Here is a 22,075-nt window from a genome sequence, read left to right on the forward strand (position 1 = left end):
CAGAAATACAAAGGATCATAAGAGACTACTACAAGAAACTATATGCCAATAAACTGGACAACCTAGAAAAAAAGGACAAATTCTTAGAAATGTACAATCTCCCAAGACTGAACCAGGAAGAAACAGAAAATATGAACATACCAACCACAAGTAATGAAATTGAAACTGTGATGAAAAACTCACAACAAACAAAAGTCCAGGACTTTTGCTGGCTTCACATGTGAATTCTGTCAGACATTTAGAGAAGAGTTAACACCTATCCTTCTCAGACTATTGCAAACTATTGCAGAGGAAAACACTCCCAAACTCATTCTATGAGGTCACCACCACCCTGATAACAAAACCAGACAAAGATACCACAAAAAAAGAAAATTACAGACCAATACCACTGATGAACACAGATACAAAAATCCTCAAGAAAATACTAGCAAACCAAATCCAACAATACATAAAAAGGATCATACACCAAGATCAAATGGGATTTACCTAGGGATGCAAGCATTTTTCAATCTCTGCAAATCAGCCAGTATGATACACCACATTAACAAATTGAAGAATAAAAACCATATGATCATCTCTATAGATGCAGAAAAAGCTTCTGACAAAAATCAACACCCATTTATGGTAAAAACTCTCCAGAAAGTGGGCATAGAAGGAACCCACCTCAACATAATAAAGCCCATCTATGATAAACCCACAGCTAACATCATACTCAATGGTGAAAAGCTAAAAGCATTTCCTCTAAGATCAGGAACAAGACAAAGATGTCCAGTCTTGTCACTTTTATTTAACATAGTTTTGGAAGTCCTAGCCACAGCAATCAGAGAAGAAAAAGAAATAAAAGGAATACAAATTGGAAAAGAAGTAGTAAAACTGTCACTGTTTGTAGATGACATGATACTATACATGGAAAGTCCTAAAGCTGCTACCAGAAAACTAGCAGAGTTCATCAATGAATTTGGTAAAGTTGCAGGATACAAAATTAATACACAGAAATCTGTTGCATTTCTTTACACTAACAACAAAATATCAGAAAGAGAATTTTTTTTAAATCCCATTTACCATTACATCAAAAAGAATAAAATACCTAGGAATAAACCTACCCAAGGAGACAAAAGGCCTGTACTCCGAAAACCATATGACACTGATGAAAGAAATCGAACATGACACAAACAGAATGAAAGATATACCATGTTCTTGGATTGGAAGAATCAATATTGTCAAAATGACTATACCACCCAAGGCAATCTACAGATTCAATGCAACCCTTATCAAATAACCAATGGTATTTTTTGCAGATCTAGAACAAAAAATCTTAAAATTTCTATGAAAACACAGAAGACCCCAAATAGTTAAAGCAATCTTGAGGAAAAAAAACTACCGGAGCTGGAGGAATCAGGCTCCCTGACTTCAGGCTATACTGCAAAGCTACAGTCATCAAAACAGTATGGTACTGGCACAAAGACAGACTTATAGATCAGTGGAAAAGGATAGAAAGTCCAGAAATTATCTCATGCACCTATGTTCAATTAATCTATGACAAAGGAGGGAAGAATATATTGATACAATGGAGAAAAGACAGTCTCTTCAATAAGCGGTGCTGGGAAAACTGGAGAGCTACATGTAAAAGAATGAAATTAGAACACTCTCTAATGCTACATACAAAAATAAACTCAAAATGGATGAAAGTCCTAAATGTAAGACTGGATATTATAAAAGTCGTAGAAAAAACCATAGGCAGAACACTCTGACACAAATCGCAGCAATATCTTTTTGGATCTGCCTACTAGAGTAATGAAAAAAAATAAACAAATGGGACCTAATTAAACTTAAAAGCTTTTGCACAGCAAAGGAAATCATCAACAAAATGAAAAGAAAACCCACAGAATGGGAGAAAGTATTGAAAATATTTGCAAACGATGGGCCAACAAGGGATTAATCTCCAAAATATACAAACAGCTCATGCAGCTCAATAGCAAAAAAATAAAAACCCAGTCAATAAATGGGCAGAAGACCTAAATAGCCATTTCTCAAAAGAAGATATACAGATGGCCAAAAGGCACATGAAAAGATGCTCAACATCACTAATTATTAGAGAAATACAAATCAAAACTACAATGAGATATCACCTCACAGTGGTCGGAACGGCCAGCATCAAAAAGTTTACAAACAGGGACTTCCCTGGTGGCGCAATGGTTGAGAGTCCACCTGCCGATGCCGGGGACACGGGTTCATGCCCCGGTCTGGGAAGATCCCACATGCCGCGGAGCGGCTAGGCCCATGAGCCATGGCCACTGAGCCTGCAGGTCCGGAGCCTGTGCTCCGCAACGGGAGAGGCCACAACAGTGAGAGGCCCGTGTACCACAAAAAAAAAAAAAAAAAAAGTCTATAAACAATAAATGCTGAAGAGGGTGTGGAGAAAAGGCAATCCTCCTGTGCTGTTGGTGGAAATGTAAATTGGTATAGTCACTATGGAAAACAGTATGGAGGTTGCTTAAAAAAACAAAAACAGAGCTACCATATGATCCAGCAATCCCACTCCTGGGCATATATCTGGAGAAAACAGTAACTCGAAAAGATACATGCACCCCATTGTTCACAGCAGCACTATTTACAATAACCAAGACATGGAAGCAATCTAAATATCCATTGACAGAGGAATTGATAAAGAAGAAGTGGTGCATATATACAATGGAATATTACTCAGCCATAAAAGGAATGAAATAATGTCATTTGTAGCAACATGGATGGACCTAGAGATTATCATAATACTAAGTGAAGTCAGTTAGACAGAGAAAGACAAATACCATATGATATCACTTACATGTGGAATCTAAAAAAATGATACAAATGAACTTATTTACAAAATAGAAACAGACTCACAGACTTAGAAAATAAACTTATGGTTACCAAAGAGGAAATGTGGGGTGGGGGTAAATTAGGAGGTTGGGATTAACATATATACACTACTATATATAAAACTGATAATCAACAAGGACCTACTGTATAGCACAGGGAACTCTACTCAGTAATAACCTATATGGGAAAAGAATCTGAAAAAGAATAGATATATGTCTATGTATAACTGAATCACTTTGCTGTACACCTGAAACTAACACAACATTGTAAATCAACTATACTCCAATATAAAATAAAAATTAAATTTAAAATAAATAATTTAGTAAAAATCCAATAGTGTTGGTATACAAGGTAGACTTACATTCTTTCAAATATATAAAACATTGAAAGTGTCAGTATTTTATTGAACTCTTCAGTGAACTTACAGTAAAAATCCCAAGGCAAGGCAGGCTCATTCTACAGAAATGGAAAGTGTAAATTATAAAATAAATTTTCACTGAATATAAAGAGCTAAAAGAAGAAAAAGTAACTCATACTTGTTTCACAATTCCTAGATGTCAGGAATTTTATATATTATTTTCTCACTTAAATTTAAACCTTAATTTGTTCATAAAACTAATACTAGTAATATTTAATATATTAAACTAACCCCATCAAATGTTCTCAATCACTAGAGAATACTTTCAGCCACAGCAGATGATTCTTAACTGTGTCTAAGATAATATGGAATGCAATAATAACCATGGGCTGACCAACTAACAATTAAAAACATTTATTATATAATAATATAACAAAAGATATTTTTGATAGTATATTGTCCACATTAATAAAAGCTTGAACAGTATCTTATACAATTATTTATGTTTGGAAAAAATTATTGAATGTTCAGTATATGTTAGATGTTATACAAGTTCTTATATTCTTCACTCTGTACTAGTATCCTCATAATAATGTGACTCATAGAGGTCAAATAGTCAACTCAAGATTACCAGCTACTGTTTGGATAAAAACAGGTCATATATAGTTGATCACCCTTCTTATTGAGTTTTAAAGTTTTAAATATTCATCTATTGTATATATATATGTAAATAAGCATATACATACAAATTTTTCAATAGATATATGTATTGCATCTATTTTTTCCAATTCTGGAGCTTGTCTTTTCATTTACATAACAATGTTTTTGGACATCATGTGGTTTTAATTTTCAAGAAGCCCAAACGATTATTTTTAATAATTTTTGTTTAATGATTTTTTGTATCCAATCTAAAAAATCACTGCCCTTCCCACAGTCATGAAGATTTCGTTTTTAATAAAAGTTTTATAGTTGTAGCGTTCTATGATCCATTATGAATTAACATCACTCAAGCAGGGTTGGATGTTTTGTTTGTTTGTTTGTTTTTTGCCACAACCCTTGGCTTGTGGGATCTTAGTTCCTTGAACAGGGATGGCAGTGAAAGTGCAGTCGTAACCACTGGACTGCCAGGGAATTCCCCAAGATTCATTGTTTTCAAATGGTTATCCAGATGTTCTAGAATTATTTGATGAATAGACTATCTTTTCATCTTGAATTATGCTGGTGGTATTACTGAAAGTCAACTGACCATATATATGTGAGTATATTTACAGACTCTATTCTGTTTTACTGATTTCTATAGCTAACTTTCTGTCAAAGCCATCATGTTTTGATTACCAAATCTTTATAGTTAAGTTTTGAAATCAGATAGTGTAAGTCCACCCAATTCGTTCTTCTTTTACAAAATTGTTTTGACTCTTCTAGGTCCTTTCCTGTCCCAAATAAATATTGGAATCAGACTGTAATTTCTACACACACACACACAAAAAGCCTGCAGAGATTTTCATTGGGATTATAGTGACTCTATAAGTCAATTTGGGGAAAATGGACATCTTGACAACACAATAAGTCCCCTACATACAAACCTTCTAATTGAGAACTTTCAAAGATGTGAACGTGTGTTCGCATGTCCAATCACATAAGTTACTTCACATGTCTGGCATATGCTGTCATGTGCATGCATCCTCTACAACTGGCTGTGCTTTTGTATACTTTACTCTACAGTACTGTACAGAGTACAGTAGTACAGTATCTTTATTTCAAGCCCACGATGTCCAGAAGCAAGCATAAAAGCAGCGGTGATGTAGCTGGTACTACTAAGAAGCACCAAGTGATACCGATGGAAATAAAAGTGAAAATAATTGAGAGAGTGGAGCAAAGCAAAAAGATGGTAGACTTCACTCACTCTTATAACAGGAATCGTTCAACCACTGGCACAATTCTAAAGAACAAGGACAAGATCATGGAACATGTGAAGTCTGCTGTGCCGATGATGTCAACAATAATATCGAAGAAGTGTGGAAAAGTGATGGAGGAGATGGAGAAATTTCTCAGTGTGTGGAGGCTGGACCAGCATCAGCATGGAGTCCCGCTCAGCTTAATGCTGATTCAAGAGAAAGCTAAAAGCCTTTATGAAGACTTGAAGAAGAAACATGGTGAAGAATCAGAGGGCGCATCTTTTAATGCCAGCCACAGCTGGTTTCCATTGGTTCAAGGCTAGAGCCAAACTTCACAACGTAAAAGTAAGTGGTGAGGCAGCAAGTGCAGATACTCAGGAATTTCCTGAAATGCTTTGAGAAATTATTGATGAAGACACATATTTAATTGAGCAGGTTTTTAATGTGGGTGAGACAGGACTGTACTGGAAAAGGATGCCAGACCAAAGTTACATCAGTAAGGAGGAAAAGTTGATGCCAGGCTATAAAGCAGCAAAGGATAGGCTAACTGTTGTTTGGTGGCAATGCTTCTGGCTATATGAAGTTGAAGCCTCTCTTAGTTTATCATTCAGAGAACCCAAGAGCCCTTAAAAACATTGCCAAGTGCTCTCTTCCTGTTGTGTGGAAGAGTAACTCCAAAGCTGGGTTACACAGGCCATTTTCCAGGACTGGTTTTTCCACCACTTTATTCCGGAGGTAGAGAAATACTGCTTGGAGAAGGACGTCCCGTTCAACATTCTCTTGCTGCTCAACAATGCTCCAGGCCACCACCCATTCATGGATAACTTTTATCCCAACGTCAAAGTAGTGCATCTGCCACTGAATACTATGTCGCTTATCCAACGTATGGACCAGGGAGTTATAGCAACTTTCAAGAAATATTATTTATGTCACACTTTTCATCAGGCAGTAAAGGCGACTGACGAATCAGGAACAACCTTGCGACAATTTTGGAAGGACTACTGCATAACATCTACAAGGTCATAAAAAACATTGACTTTGCTTGGTGTGAGGTTACAGCCATCACCATGAATGGGGTTTGGAAGAACCTTTGCCTGAAGTTTGTTCACGATTTTCGTGGATTTGAGAAGGTGGATGAAGAGTCCAAAGAGGTCTTCAGCAACTTAGTGACCCTCAGGGAGAAGATGGAGCTAGATCTGCAAGAGGACGACTTCATTGAACTCCCTGCTGTGCAACAAGAGGAGCTTACTAAAGAAGACCTGGTAGAATTGGAGGCCCAGAGAAAGGATAAAGAGAGACAAGAGGAAGAAGTAACTAAAGAACCAAAGAGATTCACGATGCAGGAAATGGCAAGGGGATTTTCTTTATTTGAGGAGGCACTCTTAGTTTTTGAGGCACAGGACCTGAACGTAGAACAGTGCGCGAAGGTTGCAGCAGCCGTTCAGAATGCAATCCAGTGCTACCGTATCATCTATGATGAGAAAAAAAGAGCTACTACCCAGACATCAGTGGATTGGTTTTTCTAGAGGGTAGATAGAATTGAATCCAGCGAGGAACCAGAACCTTTGCCATCAGTGTCAGGCGTGAATGAAATTGCAGCTTGCCCTCCGTCTCCTATTGCTGACGATCCTTCAGCTCTGCCATCTCCCACCTCCTCTCCCTCCTCCAGTCAGTAACTCTTCTTGCCTGTTCACTCGATGTCAGCCCCTGTATGCCAGCTGTTGTACCGTACCACTGTATTTTTCAAGGTACTACACTGCAAGATTAAAAATGTTTTCTTTTTTTGTGTGTTTGTTTTTTAAGTATTATTTATGTGAAAAGTATAATAAACCTATTACAGTACAGTTCTATATGGCCGATTGTGTTAGTTGGGTACCTAGGCTAACTCTGTCAGACTCAACGAACAAATTGAACTTACAAATGCACTCCTGGAACGGAACTTGTTCGTATCTAGGGGACTTACTATATTTAGTCTTCCATTGAATAAACCTTTATTTAGATCTTTAATTTCTCTAAGTATAGCTGTGTAGATATTTTATTTTGTTAAATTATTAATATTTCATGGTTTTGGAACTTACTGTAAAATTTTCCCAAGTGTTTATTTCTACCATATATAAATACAATTTTTCTTCTAAATTGACTTTATATTCTGTGGCCTTGTAAAATTCAGTTATAAATTCTAGCATTTTTTTCTCCTAGATTGCTTTAAATTTTCTTTGTACCAAGTCATGCCATCTATGAAGAGACACTTTTAATTTTTTCTTCCCAGTATTTATACCCCCCATGCCAGCTTAATATACTGATTATGGTTATGATTGTCAGCACAATACTGAACAGAAGTGGTAAATGTGGACATCCTTGCCTTGCTCCCAGTCTTAAAAAATTTTGATTTTCACCATTAATTGTAATGTTAGCTATAGACTTTTTGTGTATGTATGTGTATGTAGATGCACTTTTATACATTAAGAAAATACCCTTAAGAATTCATTAAGAATTTTTGTTGATAGGGTTTTTCCCCCCAGTACATTAGAGATATCACTTTACTGTCTTCTGGGCTTTTTTTTCTGAGAGGAAGTCAGTTATCCATCTTAAGATTGTTTTCTCTGTAACGTATCCCTTCACTCTAGCCAATTCACTTTTTTTTCTATATCTTTGGTTTTGACCAATTTTTCTATGATATGCCTAGGTTTCTAAGTTGTTGTTTTTCATGAAATTTGTGAAAAAGTTTTGCCACTACATCTTCAAATACTTTTCTTACCCATTCTCACTCTCTTTTGAGATTCCAACGATAGAGGTCCAGTATTTACATTACTTGGTAAATCCAACTTCTAAGCTACCTTGGGGTCAGTTTCTACTGACTACTTTTCTTTGACCATGGGTCACATTTTCATGTTTTTTTGCTTGGCTAATTTTCATTATGTTCCAGACATTGTATATGATATAGAGATTCAAGATTCTCTTATCTTCCTCTGAAGAGTGCTGTCTCTTGTTTTACTTATTCCTCACTCTGAATGTAGGTAGGTTTGAGTTTTCCTTGGTAGGGAGGATCTACCGAAAGCTCAAGATGATTCCCAAACTTTTGTAAACTGGTGGGACTCAACCTCCAAACTCCATCTCCTCTGAATACCTTACTGGGACTTGGTTTTAGGCTTTGTTAGGACAGTTCAAGAGAGGGCATTTCTCTGGATCATGGTGCCTACTGTGTAGGCACAGCATTTCTGTTTTCTCAGATAAATGCCAGGAGTGATGACAAGGTATTAACAAGGCTGCTCCACTCTTGTGGTCCAAATCTGCTCAATTTCTAGTACCTTTTTAACATCCAAACTCCATAGCACCCTGATAAATTTTGGGTAGTTTCTATCTCTGTGTATTTAGACCAGCCTTGCAAAGTCCTCATAGATGATCTGCACAAGGACTTCTTGGCACCTCTGCCCACAAAGGATCCTCTTCTCTGGTGCTTTCAGCAGGACCACTATGCTCTACCTAGATTCCAGCTTGCTGTACCAGTCAAAAAATTGTCCCCAGGCAAAAAGTTGGCTTGGCTGTGGGGCTTACTTAGGAAATTTTCCTTCTTTCAGAGATTGCACTGCTCATTCTCCAGTAACTGCCAGTAGTTGCTTCATAAATGTTTTCCAGTTTTATGGTTGTTTATTGCAGAGGTCCAGTATCAGGTACACCTACAAAGCTGGAAATGGAAGTCCAGTTGTGTTCTTGCATAGAGATAATTTCATCTTTATGAATTATTTATAAGTAGAATAGTTTTTATACAATTCAGCAACAAGAAGCTATCACAAATTCAATAGATTCATTACAGAAAATCATGTTTAAATGTCACTGTGTATTCTGAGATGTGAAATGTCAACATTATTGATACTAAAACTAAATTGCTAGTTAACAGTGAACTACCATTCATTTTTACTAGTTCTAAGCAAGACAAACTTGTAAATAATTACTCATACAGAGTGCTCATAGAGAGTTAATTGTTGCTCATCATTTCACCTTCTTATATTTACACTCAGTGCTGCAATACAAATGTTTGAGTAGTACGGACACTCACAATACAGCTCAAAACTAATTAGCTAGAGACTTAATTGAAACTTTTTTCTCAGATGGAACCAGAAAGTCTATCAATTGCTCAATTTAATATACGGGATACTTTATATGGTGATGACTGAAAAACATACCACGTAGGTTCATAAGTTCAAAGTTCCACCAAAATTCACCAGCGTTTTCACTTATCATCATCATTGGCTACATCTTCACATAAAAAATTGAGGTTAATTTTTTTTTGAAATTAATTAACTAAATGTTTAGTCAATATACCATCCAATATGTGGCTGTTAAGAAATCAGTTATTATGAATTGAGGGAAATGACTAACAGCATTATGCCAAAAGTTTTCTGGAACAGAAAATCTGGAATAAAAGCATTCTATGAAGGGATTAATAGGATTAACAGCATGGCCATCAAATTAAGAATGTCATTTAATTGGCTTTGGAAAATTTACCTTGTTATAAGTATAGCTGCATCCACTGAAGTCATGTCCTCTCCCCAGCTTGTTGACATCTCTAAATGTATATCATTCTTTTTGCCAAATTCTTCATGTTGCCACTTACAAAAGCTCTCTAGCATTTTCTCTCCATGATGCCCAATATAGAGATCTGCCTGCAAAAGAAGAGATTTCACTTCAAGGCAAATTATTCTCAGATATACAGAAAACTAAAAACTGAGGGGACTTCTTGGATTACTAAAGCAGATTGCTGACCATAACATTAATTAGAACCTGGAAGACATTCAGGATTAATTTTGCCTGAGCTAAAAATCATAAAACTTTGTGAAGGTACAGTAATTACAAAATCTGTTTAATGTTATTCTGAAGAAGAAGAGAGGTGCAATGAAATATTAAGAATGTGGAACTTTTAGACTTAAATCACTCATTATTTTTACAATTTAAGAACAAAGGTTTTCCAAAGTACCAGATAAGCAGCATGCTAAAAAGATGCCACAGAATAGTCTCTGTTTAAATTGAATTACAGATAAAGCCCATGTTTAAGTAAGAAAATAAAACTGTCATTAAAAATGATTTTTTAAAATTGCATTTTGCAAAGTTAAGGTTTGTTGTCAGGATCCTTGGAAACTAAGAACATTCCAATTTTGGAATATAACTGAGGTATTAACTAAGACTAACGGCCAGTTTTATGTATACTTTAAGTGACTCACTGGATACGTCTGGATTTCAAGTCAATAAAAAGTAAATCCCTAACATTCCCTTTACTTAAAAGTACCTGAACACAACTTCTCACCCACTTAATTGAACGAAAAACTCAAGACTTTCTTACTGGAGTTTCATGGAGCAGAATAAGCTTTATCACACGAAGATTGACCTGCACACCAAGACTCTTGTGTTGGAAAAGGTTAAAAACCTAAAAACAAATAAAAATAAAAATCCTAAAATAAAACTGAAAAACATCTTAATTTTTCTTAAAGCCCAGACATGGGAGAAATCTCAATTCAGTTGAGCAATTTTACATATTAAAATTTTTAAAATTATTTTAAAATTAGCTTAATAAGCAATAATTAATTCATTTTAGATACCAAGAAATTTAGACCTAGCATTCTGCTATACTCACTGCTGCCTTGATAATCTAGGCATTTCAATGGGGTGCAGAGGGAACGTTGGGCTTTTCACGATACTGAAGAGAAAAATTTTAGTAACTAAACCCCAGAAATTTTCTTAAGACCACAAAATGCCAGTGTCCTTTCTTCTGAGAAAATGTCCTGAAAATTCAGCCTGCTTTATGCCGCCTCCCAATTTATTCCTTAGAGTTTTTTTCTCCCCAAGGCTAACTGCCAAATAGGAACAGAGTATTTTCAAAGCTCTTCCCTTCAAGGCTGTCCATGAAGACAAGGCCATCGTTGCTTAACGGTTTCAGGTCATCATTATAACTGATTTTCCCAAAACATGGTATATGTAACAATGCTGGAAAGGAAGGCAAATTTTTTATGTGGTACCTTGATTTTTTTTTTGGCAAAATTGAGTATTTAATTTATAATAGAAAATTAAAATTGGCACACCAAACCCACGCTTTCAGAGATAGTACTATTTAAAAGAGACTGAGGTTGGTAGGCTATGCCTGTCTGCCCTTTACAGAATGCTGGTTGAGTGGTCAGCAGTTAGCTGAACACAGACAGAAATGACTGAAGTGTGGGAAAATATGTTCACTGAAAAAAAACATGCCAGACGATAGCAAAAAATAGTAAAAAATAGTAATTTTATATAACAAATTTATCCTTGAATTAGTGGTTCTCACCTTGCTTAATATGGCAACTGAAGTTATAAATGGACATTTGCCTTTGGCTTTCATTTATGTTCATTCTCCCCTAAGAACCACTCTTCACGACAACCTTCTAATTCTGCCTTGAAGGAAGTTTATCCAACAGGGTATGCAATTAAGTCAACAGATTCATGTGGTAGTAAGCATCCATAAGATCCTGGGTACAAGTTAGATTTCTACAGTCCAGAAGCTATCAACCAAAGTTAGCTACATGTGATTCAGCTAGTAACTGTTAGCTATTAGGTCTTACTCATCAACTAGTTTTGTATCTGACATGCAATTTTACATACCTATATAAGCGCTCAGTGGATTACCAACCTCCATTTTTGTTCCACCTCATAATCTATAGTACTTTGGGTGGGGCCATGCATATAAACAAATATAACATTTCTGCTATTTCAACAAATGGCCTTTTATAAAAAAGAAAGAAGGGCACAAAAAGAGATAAAAGAATAATAGAAAAAAAGTTTTGCCACATCAAATTAACAATAAGGATTTTTTACTAGAGGACGTGAATCATGATTTTGATATCTCTTTTGAGATGGATCAATTTGGTACACCTAAAGTATTTTTTTACTGATGTCAATAAAAGAAAGGAATAGTAATGAGTTAATTTTTAAAGAACTTCATTATACTCACACATTTCTTCCTTAGAGTTTTCTTGAAAAAATTCCAAGCGCACTTTAAAGTTTGCCTACCATATTTAAGATGGTTAGAATGAATCTCCTGGCTGCATCTGCTCCATGATAGGAAACCATTGCTGGGTCTGCAACCACTACAGTCTCTATGTTGTATTCTTGAGGTAATTTGTATGAATATCGTTTCCCTCTTCCACTTTCTGTTATTTTTTTAGATCTAGTTCTTCCTTTATCTGCAACACAGAAATGAATTTTTCAAATGTGCCTCTATCTTAGCAAAGTGAATAAAAAAACTTCCATTTCTTCAATAATTAAAAAGAAAGCTTATCGAATACCAACATGTGCTGATGATATAATGGTGAGCAAGACCAAATAAGTTCCCCGCATACAGGGAATCTAAATGAGCATTTGGCTTTGGAACATGACTTTGGAATCAGACAGACTGGACTTCTACCATTTATTAACTCTGCCACTTGGGAAACTAACATCACTCAGTCAGCCTTAGTTTCCTCATCTGTAAAATGAATAACAATATCACCTGCTGTCTAGAGTTGTGGGTGGCTTATAATAAGATCACATTTGTAAAATTTTTAGCACAGAGATTCATATAAATAAAATAATTCCATATATAAAAGACACCATGATTTTCATTTTGAAATCAGTGACAAAATAAAGGTCTACTTGCCAGAAGTGCCTGAAGTGACTGACCCATACATCCTAATGTCAGGCAGGTGCCCCTATTTACTCAAACTATACATGGGTTACACAGGAATCGGTTCTGCCTTCCATCAGGATCATACAGAAGTTATGACCTCAGGGTACCAGATTCCTCAAACAGGGCCAAATAAAAGCAGTAACCACAAATAAACATACTTATAAATTTAACTACATAAAAATGTAAAATTTCTGTTTATGAAAATATGCCACTATCAGAATGAAAAGCATGCAACCAAGTGGGAGAAGATATTTCCAGTACTTTTCCATAATAAAGTAATAAAAAGCCACTCTAAATCAATGACAGATAACCCAATTGAAAAATTGGCCACAAATCTGAAGAGCCATTTCAGGAGATCCAAATGGCTAATTAGCATATGAGAAGGTGCTCAATCACATTAGTCTTCAGAGAAATGCAAATTAACCGCAGTAAATTAAATAAATTAAAATCCCCAGAATGGCTAAGCTAGAGATGATTAGTACCTAGGAATGGGCACAAGGGAGACATCTATGGTGCTGATATTTTCTATATTCTGATCTGAGTCATACCTACATGGTTATGTTCATTTTGAGAAAATTCAGCAGTTGGACACATCATTTGTGCAACTTCCTGTATGCATGTGGTACCTTAATAACGAATTTATGATTTTAACAGCTTTATTGAGGGGTAATTTACATGCCATCACATGGAGCCATTTAAATGTACAATTCAATTATCCTTGACAAGTTTTTACAATTGTGCAATGATCTCCACAATCCATTGTTATATTAGCTATCACCTGTTCCTCTCCTTACCATTTACCAAAATTCTGTTGATGTCACTAAATAGCTGTCATCTTCTTTCCCAAACTTGTATTTGTTGGCCGACATCTTTTATATTTTTGTATTCTAATTTTAGTGGAGTCCCCAGAAGTAAACATGTGTGTTCAGTGGAATCCCATGGATATAAAAATGTGTGTCCAGTTAGTCCCGTTTCCATGAACATGTCTCTGTTCTGAATTTGTATGTATGCTCATAGTTCCAGTCCATCATCTTGGTTTCCGATAAATTCCCTTTTTTGAGTCTTGTTCCAGGTACTTTAACTTTGATGTCAATTCTATTCTATTCTATCCTATCCTATCCTACTACCTTTTCCACCTTACTTGCCTTCTAACACCCTTTCATGATGCCAGGATTAGTTTATCTCTTCTATTCTTGAAATACTGGGTCCCTTCTATCACTAACTTCTAGGTCCAACTGAGTTAGCTCTGAGCTCTAACATGAAGTAGATCCTGCCACATTGCTGGAAACTTCACTGTTCTCAGATATCTCCATAAATTACGGTTTCTCATTTTTTGTCACAGGGACACAGACTAAAAATCTATTTAACAAACAAAGTTTTATCCAAATGTCAAGTAGAGTCAGTTAACTAAGTTAACAAAAGTGTTATGAAAATAAATGCAAAGACTCCTTATTTAACAACAATAAGCATTATATTGATATTATGAAACAAGAAAATGCAAAAGGACAAAAGCAACAGTAGCCATCTGCAACAGAATCACTATAAAGTAAATTTTATGAATCCATATTTAGTACCAGCAGTTAATACCAAAGACCTTCATGAAGGACAGAATAAGAAATTGGTTTTATTAGTATCTTAAGATCTACAACAGTTAGGAATAAATTTTGTAGTTTTTCTAATTGTAATCACAATCCTACTTATGGTTATATATTTGTATACTGTCATATAAACTTATAATATTTAGTAGGAGACATTCCTACAGGTATACAAAAAGGCTCATCTTGGCAGGGTCAACACCTAATAAACTGATTATGGGGAAAGATAGATAGATAGATAGATACAGAGACACTCAGACACACAGATTTCGCAGCTCTCCTAGAGGGCTACGTCACTGATCTTCTGTGTAAAAATCACACAGTGGTTAGAATAGAAAGGATGAGATGATAGGCAACATATTAGAAAGCAGACATCACCCTCAGCAAAATTAATCAGACTAAAAAGAGGAAAACGGAGGTGGTTAGAGTTACTCTTTCTTGTTGCTGTTGTTTACATGTGTGGGGGGGTGTTTAGTGTTTATTTTCAAGTGACTAGGTAGATAGTGGGAAATATCAGCAGAGCAGTTTGGGAGGAAAGATGATGGGTTCAGCTATAGATTTATTAAGTCTGAGATGCCTGAGAGACATCTGAGTAGAAGTTACTAAACACCTGACAGTCAGGAGAGAGGTTAAAATGGAGATAGAGTTTGGAACTAAACAATGTGTAAGTGAAGTTGAACCCATGGATTTGGGTTCTATCAACCCAGGGAAGCATGTGGCATGAGAAGTAGAAGGAAAAGGAGGGAGTCCTGGGAAATGCCTGCATTTAGGGGGTGCACATATGGAAGAAGACATGCCCATGGAGGAGACAGAAACATAAGAAAAATAAAAGGAGAGATAATATGAAACTGAGGGGATAATTATAAAATGCGGGGCTTTTCGACCATATCAAGGGTGATAAAGAGACCATGTAAGGGAGAGACAGAAAAGTTTGTTACCTTTATTGCCCCAGCTAATGATAGCTGTGATGGCCCCAAACTGTCTGTGCTACATCCTTATTTGCACATTATATTTAAACAGGCTATTTGGAACATTCTAGGTTTCTTAAGAATCCCAATACCATGATTCTATGACTCCATTATATAAGGTAGCCCTTGTGTGTGAATACCATGCATATTGGAGTTATCTTTTTATTAAGTTGCTTCCTTTGATGTCTTCATTGTCTACATCAACCACGTTGAGCTCATTCTTCATCTCAATCCTGAGACCATTTTCTACCCAGATGCATGTATAAAAACAATAGAGTCGATACCACACGCTTTCAGTTAAAAGATCTTTAAATGTGTATTCACCAGTGCTCACTATGTGCTCCCCATAATACCCTCCACATACTGACAATCATCTCCACAACCGTTATGGTTGGCATATGGAAACTATTTCAGTAGTGGTTGGGTTAAGTTAGCTCTTAGAATAGAGATGATCTCTATATTCTGCTCAAATAGATCGGTCTTCTTCAATTCTATAAATCTCGTTCTTGTTCACACAGAGTAGCAGACATACTCACAAGCTTATACTAAATGTTAAGGAATATATATTGATTGATAATGTCACTTGCCTGCTTACAGTCTTCAAAGACCATACTTTGCCTTCCAGATAAATTCCTTATTACAACAGCCCCCAAGTCCCCTCATTATCTCATCCATGACTACTTTTCCAGGCTTGTGTCTCATGTCCACACTGTAGACATTGGATGCTTTCCCCTGCCTTTATACTTTTGTATTTATTGTTCCTTCTGCCTGAAATGCTCTTTCCCTGTCTAACAACGTCCACTAAATTTTCACATATGTTTTCCATTTTCACAAATAATCTCATTTAATTTGGACAACTGCCCTGAAATTTGGGTACCACTACACCCATTTTGTATATTGTAAATGGAGCTTTGGAGAGATCAACGAAGTTTTCCAAAGTCACACAGGTAGGGAGCAGCAGCATAAGGATGTGACCACATGCAGTCTGACCCCAAAGTCCATTTTCTTAACCTGCACACTCTGTTCCCTTTCCTCCCTATAGTCTGGATAAGTTTTACTTGATCTTTGAGGCTCAACCGCCACCCCCCCCCAACCAAATAAAAGAAGCTTAGAATCTTGGGTACTGAGTCTGTCATAGTTCTTATTATAGATAGTATAATTACTCATTTATTAGTTTGTCTAAAATAATACATTGGTTACCTCTTGAGAATAAGAGCTGTGTCATTTAGCTCTGTACCCCTGTGAGGTGACTGGTCCTACTTATGTTGCAAATAAAGAATTTAAGATTGGGCTTCCCTGGTGGCGCAGTGGTTGAGAGTCCGCCTGCCGATGCAGGGGACACGGGTTCATGCCCCAGTCCGGGAAGATCCCACATGCTGCAGAGCGGCTGGGCCCGTGAGCCATGGCCGCTGAGCCTGCGCGTCCGGAGCCTGTGCTCCACAACGGGAGAGGCCACAACAGTGAGAGGCCCGTGTAACGCGGAAAAAAAAAAAAAAAAAAAAGAATTTAAGGTTCAAAAGTTCAAGGGAAGTGAAGAAGAGTACCTAGCTGGAGTGAGACTGAAGCTAGGCCTTGAAACCAGGGCCTCTGACTCTCAACCTCATGTGCCTTTCTTTCCTCTATGTTATCTGTTAATAAAAGAACACAACAAAGTCATCCTAAACTATTAAGTGCCTGTTTAGAAAAAATATTTACGTAATCAATACCTACAAACACAATACACTTAAGACATTAACATGATGAAGGGGAATAGGGCAAAGACCAAGTTGAATACAAATACGCTTTATGATTCCATTGTGAAAAGGCAATTACTGCAACATTATCCACATCTGAATCATGTTTTTAATATGTTGATATATCAGCTTGAAGTAAGAAGGGAAGAACTGCAATTAGACTTATGCTGATAAGTAAATGAATATTTTATTTCATGGATTGCTAATTTTAAAATGAGTTTAAAATTTCTAGACCCTTATAAAGCATCGAAAATAGTTAAGTTCAGTAAAGCATCCAACTGATGATAGCTTAGCACTCCTTCTATGCAAGTGCTTGATCCAAACAGGTCAATTAAGATACAACAGTCATGCCTTAAAAAAAATTAGAAAGTTTATGAACAATGTCTGTGAAATATGAACTGTGTATTTATGCTTTATAAACCTATCAAAAATAAGAATTTTCTAGAAACGTTTCCTCTGTGCATAATGGCACACAAAGCCTGTTTTATGTCATCCGTATACATGAGTAATTAGAATAGCTGGAACTCACTATGATTCAAAAGTTGCATAGTGCAGATTTTCAGTATAACTCACACAAGGCAATCTCCTTAAATGGACTAAATCCAAGTTGTTTCTGTTATTTCACGATATAAAAACCTTTCTTTTGCTTGTTCATACGGTGACTTTTGTTCAGCTGTTTTTTATCTCCATTGTGTCTACAGTTCTTAGAATAGAGAAGAGGGATGTGTCTTATTTAAATTGACTTGATCATGTACGTTGAATAATGTGACACAGCGATAGATTTACTTAACCACTTCTGAAGATAATTCCAATACAGACTGATATCATGAGCTTTTGTGAAAGAAAATAGAGATCATAAATTAATTTGAGATAATATATCTAAAGAGAAACATATTGAAATTCTTTCTGAATTTGAACATACTAGACAATTGATGATATGAACATGCTACGGCCTCTGCAAATGTTACTTATTATCACAATTTATATACCTAAATCAGCCTCAGATACCATAACCAATGTTAGAATTGCTATCTTGGCACTAACTACACGAACACCTAATTTTAAATCTCCAATTCAAATTTTAAAGTGTTTACACCAAAAATTCTTCAATAAATTCACATTTCCTCAGATACTATAGGGAAATATTTCTCATATCAGTGAATATTCACTGAGATGTCTGGATTAGATGTCCAAATATTTTTCCTAGGGAAACCACTGAATGCTGACTATGACTTTCAGGTCCTACTTATGTAATAGAAATCATTCATTTTCCTTATCCTTCTTGCTAATGCCACAGATCTCTGCCAAAGGAAGTAATAAGGAAGTGTACAAAACAGTCACCCCATTTTACTTCTGTGAAAAATTGGCAGACAGAGACCAGGATTTGATGGTTGGGAATGTTTATGAGCCACTGAAACTTCCAGATTTAAAGTATTCTGATACTGAGAATAAAATTCAAAGAAGTAAATCCTGACTCTTCTTCCTATTCCTCTTCTAATTTTAACCTTCAAGATGATTTTTACTCGAGTCAAATAGAAAAAGAAGAAAAAGTAGAAGCTGCTTCTGGTCAAAGTAAAGAGATATCTATGATGTTCTCAGGGAGGTGGACTGAAATAAGACCATGAGTTCACAGTATTCAGTTTCAGGGAATCTGCAATTCTCTCGGTGTCATTTCTATTCCAGTGAGGGAAACAGTAACCCATGAGTATCCCTCTTGAGGGATATAGAGCATGTAATATATTAATATCTGAAGTCCTTTTGAGTTTCTATTTTTTGATATTAAAATGTACTATTTCATAGAAAACTAAAAGATAAGTCTAAAAAAGATAAGTAATTGTCTTTAACCAAGAGAGAGTCCACATTAAAAAAGATAAAGCTGGTGGATGGATGGATAGACAGAAAGACAGAGAGGGAGGGAGGGAGGGGTGGGAAAGGGAGGAAGGAAGAGAGGGAGGGAGGGGGGATTTATTAAAGGATTCATCTCACATTGCATATTTAGTTAAACCCTTTTAGGAGAAGGCATTACCTGGAATGACACCACAGTAATGACCGTGAGGAGCTGACTTCTCTGTGGCTTTTTCCTCCATGGACCTTTTCTGCCTATATACACGGTGTGGGTGACCCGTTATGGCCATGGTATCATTGAGTGGTTCAATAAATATGAAGTCCTCATTGAGCTGTATGACTCCCATCTGGAATATATAACATAGAAAGATACGTATGAAATATCACTCGAATAAGTTACTTTCTGGGTTCTCCCACTCACATCCACTCTGTTTTCTTCCACGTATGTGCATACGTTTTTCTAGTGAAGCTATGTTAGCAAACCCACTAATAAGGTAACTGTCTTCCCATTTTACTACTTCATCTTTAGGTACTTTATTGCACTAGCATAAACTTCATTTAGTTAGCCTTAGCCTGTGTGGGTGGGAGGCTAGATGCCAGCAACAGATGCACAGTAAAAATTCTGGAATGTTAAAGGCTCACTTTGGGAGACCCATGGGGTCACTTATATGTACAGCATGTACAGAAGAGCAATATAGTTTTTAATTGCATACACAGGATAGTACAACATTTTGACAATCATTATTTAATAAAATAATTCATGTAACATACCACGGTAAATGTAGGACACATAACATTAAAGTTATTATATAAAATACTCTTAAGCCTTCTACTAAACATTTTTGAAAACCCCTGAACAATAAATTACAGAAAAAAATGAAGCATCACTTACATAAACAAGTTTCATTTCATACCATGCCATATTTTAAAGTTAGCCAGTTGTGGACAGAGGGCCAAAAACTGTAAAATGTGATTATGATCAGCAAAAAGAACTTATAACAAGTAGGTATGCTTTTATTATATTGAAGCTAAGCCTAGTCATTTCTTCCCTTCCTTTCTCAGAATATAAATCTGAATTATAATTAGGAAAATATTTTACATGGAAGAATATATAACTTGATCTTTCCAATTTTCATTGTTTTACTCAACTGCAATATATATATAATGTATATTTGATTTATAATGTTAACTCTTTAGCAAACATTTTTTAAGAAACAATTCCCTAGAACCTGCATTATTCACACCCAATATGCTAATATGAAAGTTATCAAATACTGTTTTGCATTAACTTTATAAAAATCATATACAGTTCATTTTAATTTGATTCACATATAATTAGCATAGTAATATAATTCTGTCTTCAGATACAGTAATTGTTCCAAACTGAATATATTTTTAAAACTAGGCTAAAAAAAACTTTTCCTTAGAAGAGGTCTTTTTGTTTTGTTTTAATTACTAAAGTGTATTGCATCTTCTATATGGAAAGACCAGGTGATTGCCAATAAGCTGATTTTATTCTGTACATTTTACTCTTTATATCAGAATAAAGATAGAAGATACCTGAAGAATAGGTATCTTATATCTTCATTATAAGATAACTAAAGAATAAATCTAAAAATACTCATCAACTTCATTTAATTGAAGTTTTTATATCACTAATAAAATTCTCAAGTACTAGGATGACAGCTCCACCACTAGACTTGTCCCCTTCCCCTCTCTCTCTTCCTGCCTTTTCCTGTCTCTTTCCCAGTTTCTCCCTCTCCCTCTCTTGTTCACACACACACGTGCACACATATATCATTTGTGGGTGGGGAAAATGCAAAAAAAAGATTTACTCTATTGATTCTTTCAAAATATCAGGCAAGTATATATTTGGACCATTTTTGTGTAATTTTAATATGACTTTCAATGAATTCTTTTATTTTCCATACAAGTTTTCATTCTCTCAAATATGAAATCAGCTTGAATTTTAAAGTAATTATATGAAACACAAAATTTTTCCCTAGAGCCTAATTTGATGGGAATAAGAGAGAGTATCAAATATTTTAAAATTTAAGTAATAATTATTAAAGATGTAGTACATCTACACATGGATTGATAAGCAGTGCCATATTATCATTGATCCAGATTGTGAAAATACAGAACAGTGTTTCTCTTGTCTTATACGTAAATGTGATTCTGAGGTTCAGTCAGTATTCAAGGCCACTAATAAAACTGGCAGTGTGACTGATGACTAAGATAATAATTGTTAGGATGCTCAGTTTCCCTAAATCATGAATTTGCAATCTGATATATTCTTTCAACAGGTTATAAGCATGGTAAGATTTATAACCATAAACCCTATAAAATTTAACTGCATACTATCATATAAAATTTAATGACCTCAAGAACAGATTCTGAATTTAAGATTATTTCGGTTCATAACCTAATACTAGCATGTAACTATGAGAAAGTTACAGCATCTTTATACAACAGCTTCATAGCGTTGTTTGGATTATTTTTTAAAAGCATTTTTTAAGCACATGTCATGCTCCTGTCATAGAATCTGATACTGAGTAACCCGCTCAATAAATGTTCATTATAATTTTTATTTTATTAATAAGGATAATCATAATAAATATAAGAAGCCAAACATTTGAGATTGGACTGAAGAGCTCAGAGAGTCCAAAGAATTAAAATTTATTTGTCTTTGTATCCCCACACTAGCATATTAAACACTGTCTCAAATAAATGTGGTCTTTTTTTTTTTTGTTACAATTTGGAAACCTCTTCATAACACAGCATTCTCTGTCGTGTTAGGATTTTATCTATACACATTTTTAAAAATAAGGTCACTTTTAAAAAGAAAAAAATGTTTGAATAATTATAAATGATGACTCATTCATTCAACACATATTTACTGTCTGACCAGAGTGTGCCAGACTCATTTCACTCTAGGGCATATTTAGCATCAAGTGTTCAGGTTCTCTACAGGGAAGGGTTTTCTGAGACCAGAATACTATCTAACAGCAGAGGAAGTGCTCTAGCTTGGGTTGGTATCTTTCAAGCAGAATTGCAGGAAATTATGAAGTTTTCTGTGTCCCCACAAAGGGCTCACCTATTCCACTAACAAAATGGATTGTTTTATCTGCGCTA

General features: G+C 35.5%; 1 protein-coding gene across 1 annotated transcript in view; it reads right to left on the minus strand.

Annotated features, from left to right (window-relative positions):
- The window catches only part of ADAMTS19 (ADAM metallopeptidase with thrombospondin type 1 motif 19), a 279,814-nt gene that overhangs the window by 200,847 nt on the left and 56,892 nt on the right, over positions 1-22,075 (minus strand). Inside the window, exons 3-6 of the mRNA XM_027098568.1 lie at positions 19,122-19,287; positions 12,145-12,317; positions 10,451-10,534; positions 9,619-9,776 (exon numbers count right to left, since the gene is read on the minus strand). Of these exons, the coding sequence (XP_026954369.1) occupies positions 9,619-9,776; positions 10,451-10,534; positions 12,145-12,317; positions 19,122-19,287 (581 nt within the window). The remainder of the gene's footprint in view (positions 1-9,618; positions 9,777-10,450; positions 10,535-12,144; positions 12,318-19,121; positions 19,288-22,075) is intronic.

Source organism: Aethalodelphis obliquidens, unplaced genomic scaffold (genome assembly GCF_003676395.1).
Source record: "Aethalodelphis obliquidens isolate GAN/ISIS:26980383/991018 unplaced genomic scaffold, ASM367639v1 scaffold4, whole genome shotgun sequence".
NCBI classification, from domain to species: Eukaryota; Metazoa; Chordata; class Mammalia; order Artiodactyla; family Delphinidae; genus Aethalodelphis; species Aethalodelphis obliquidens.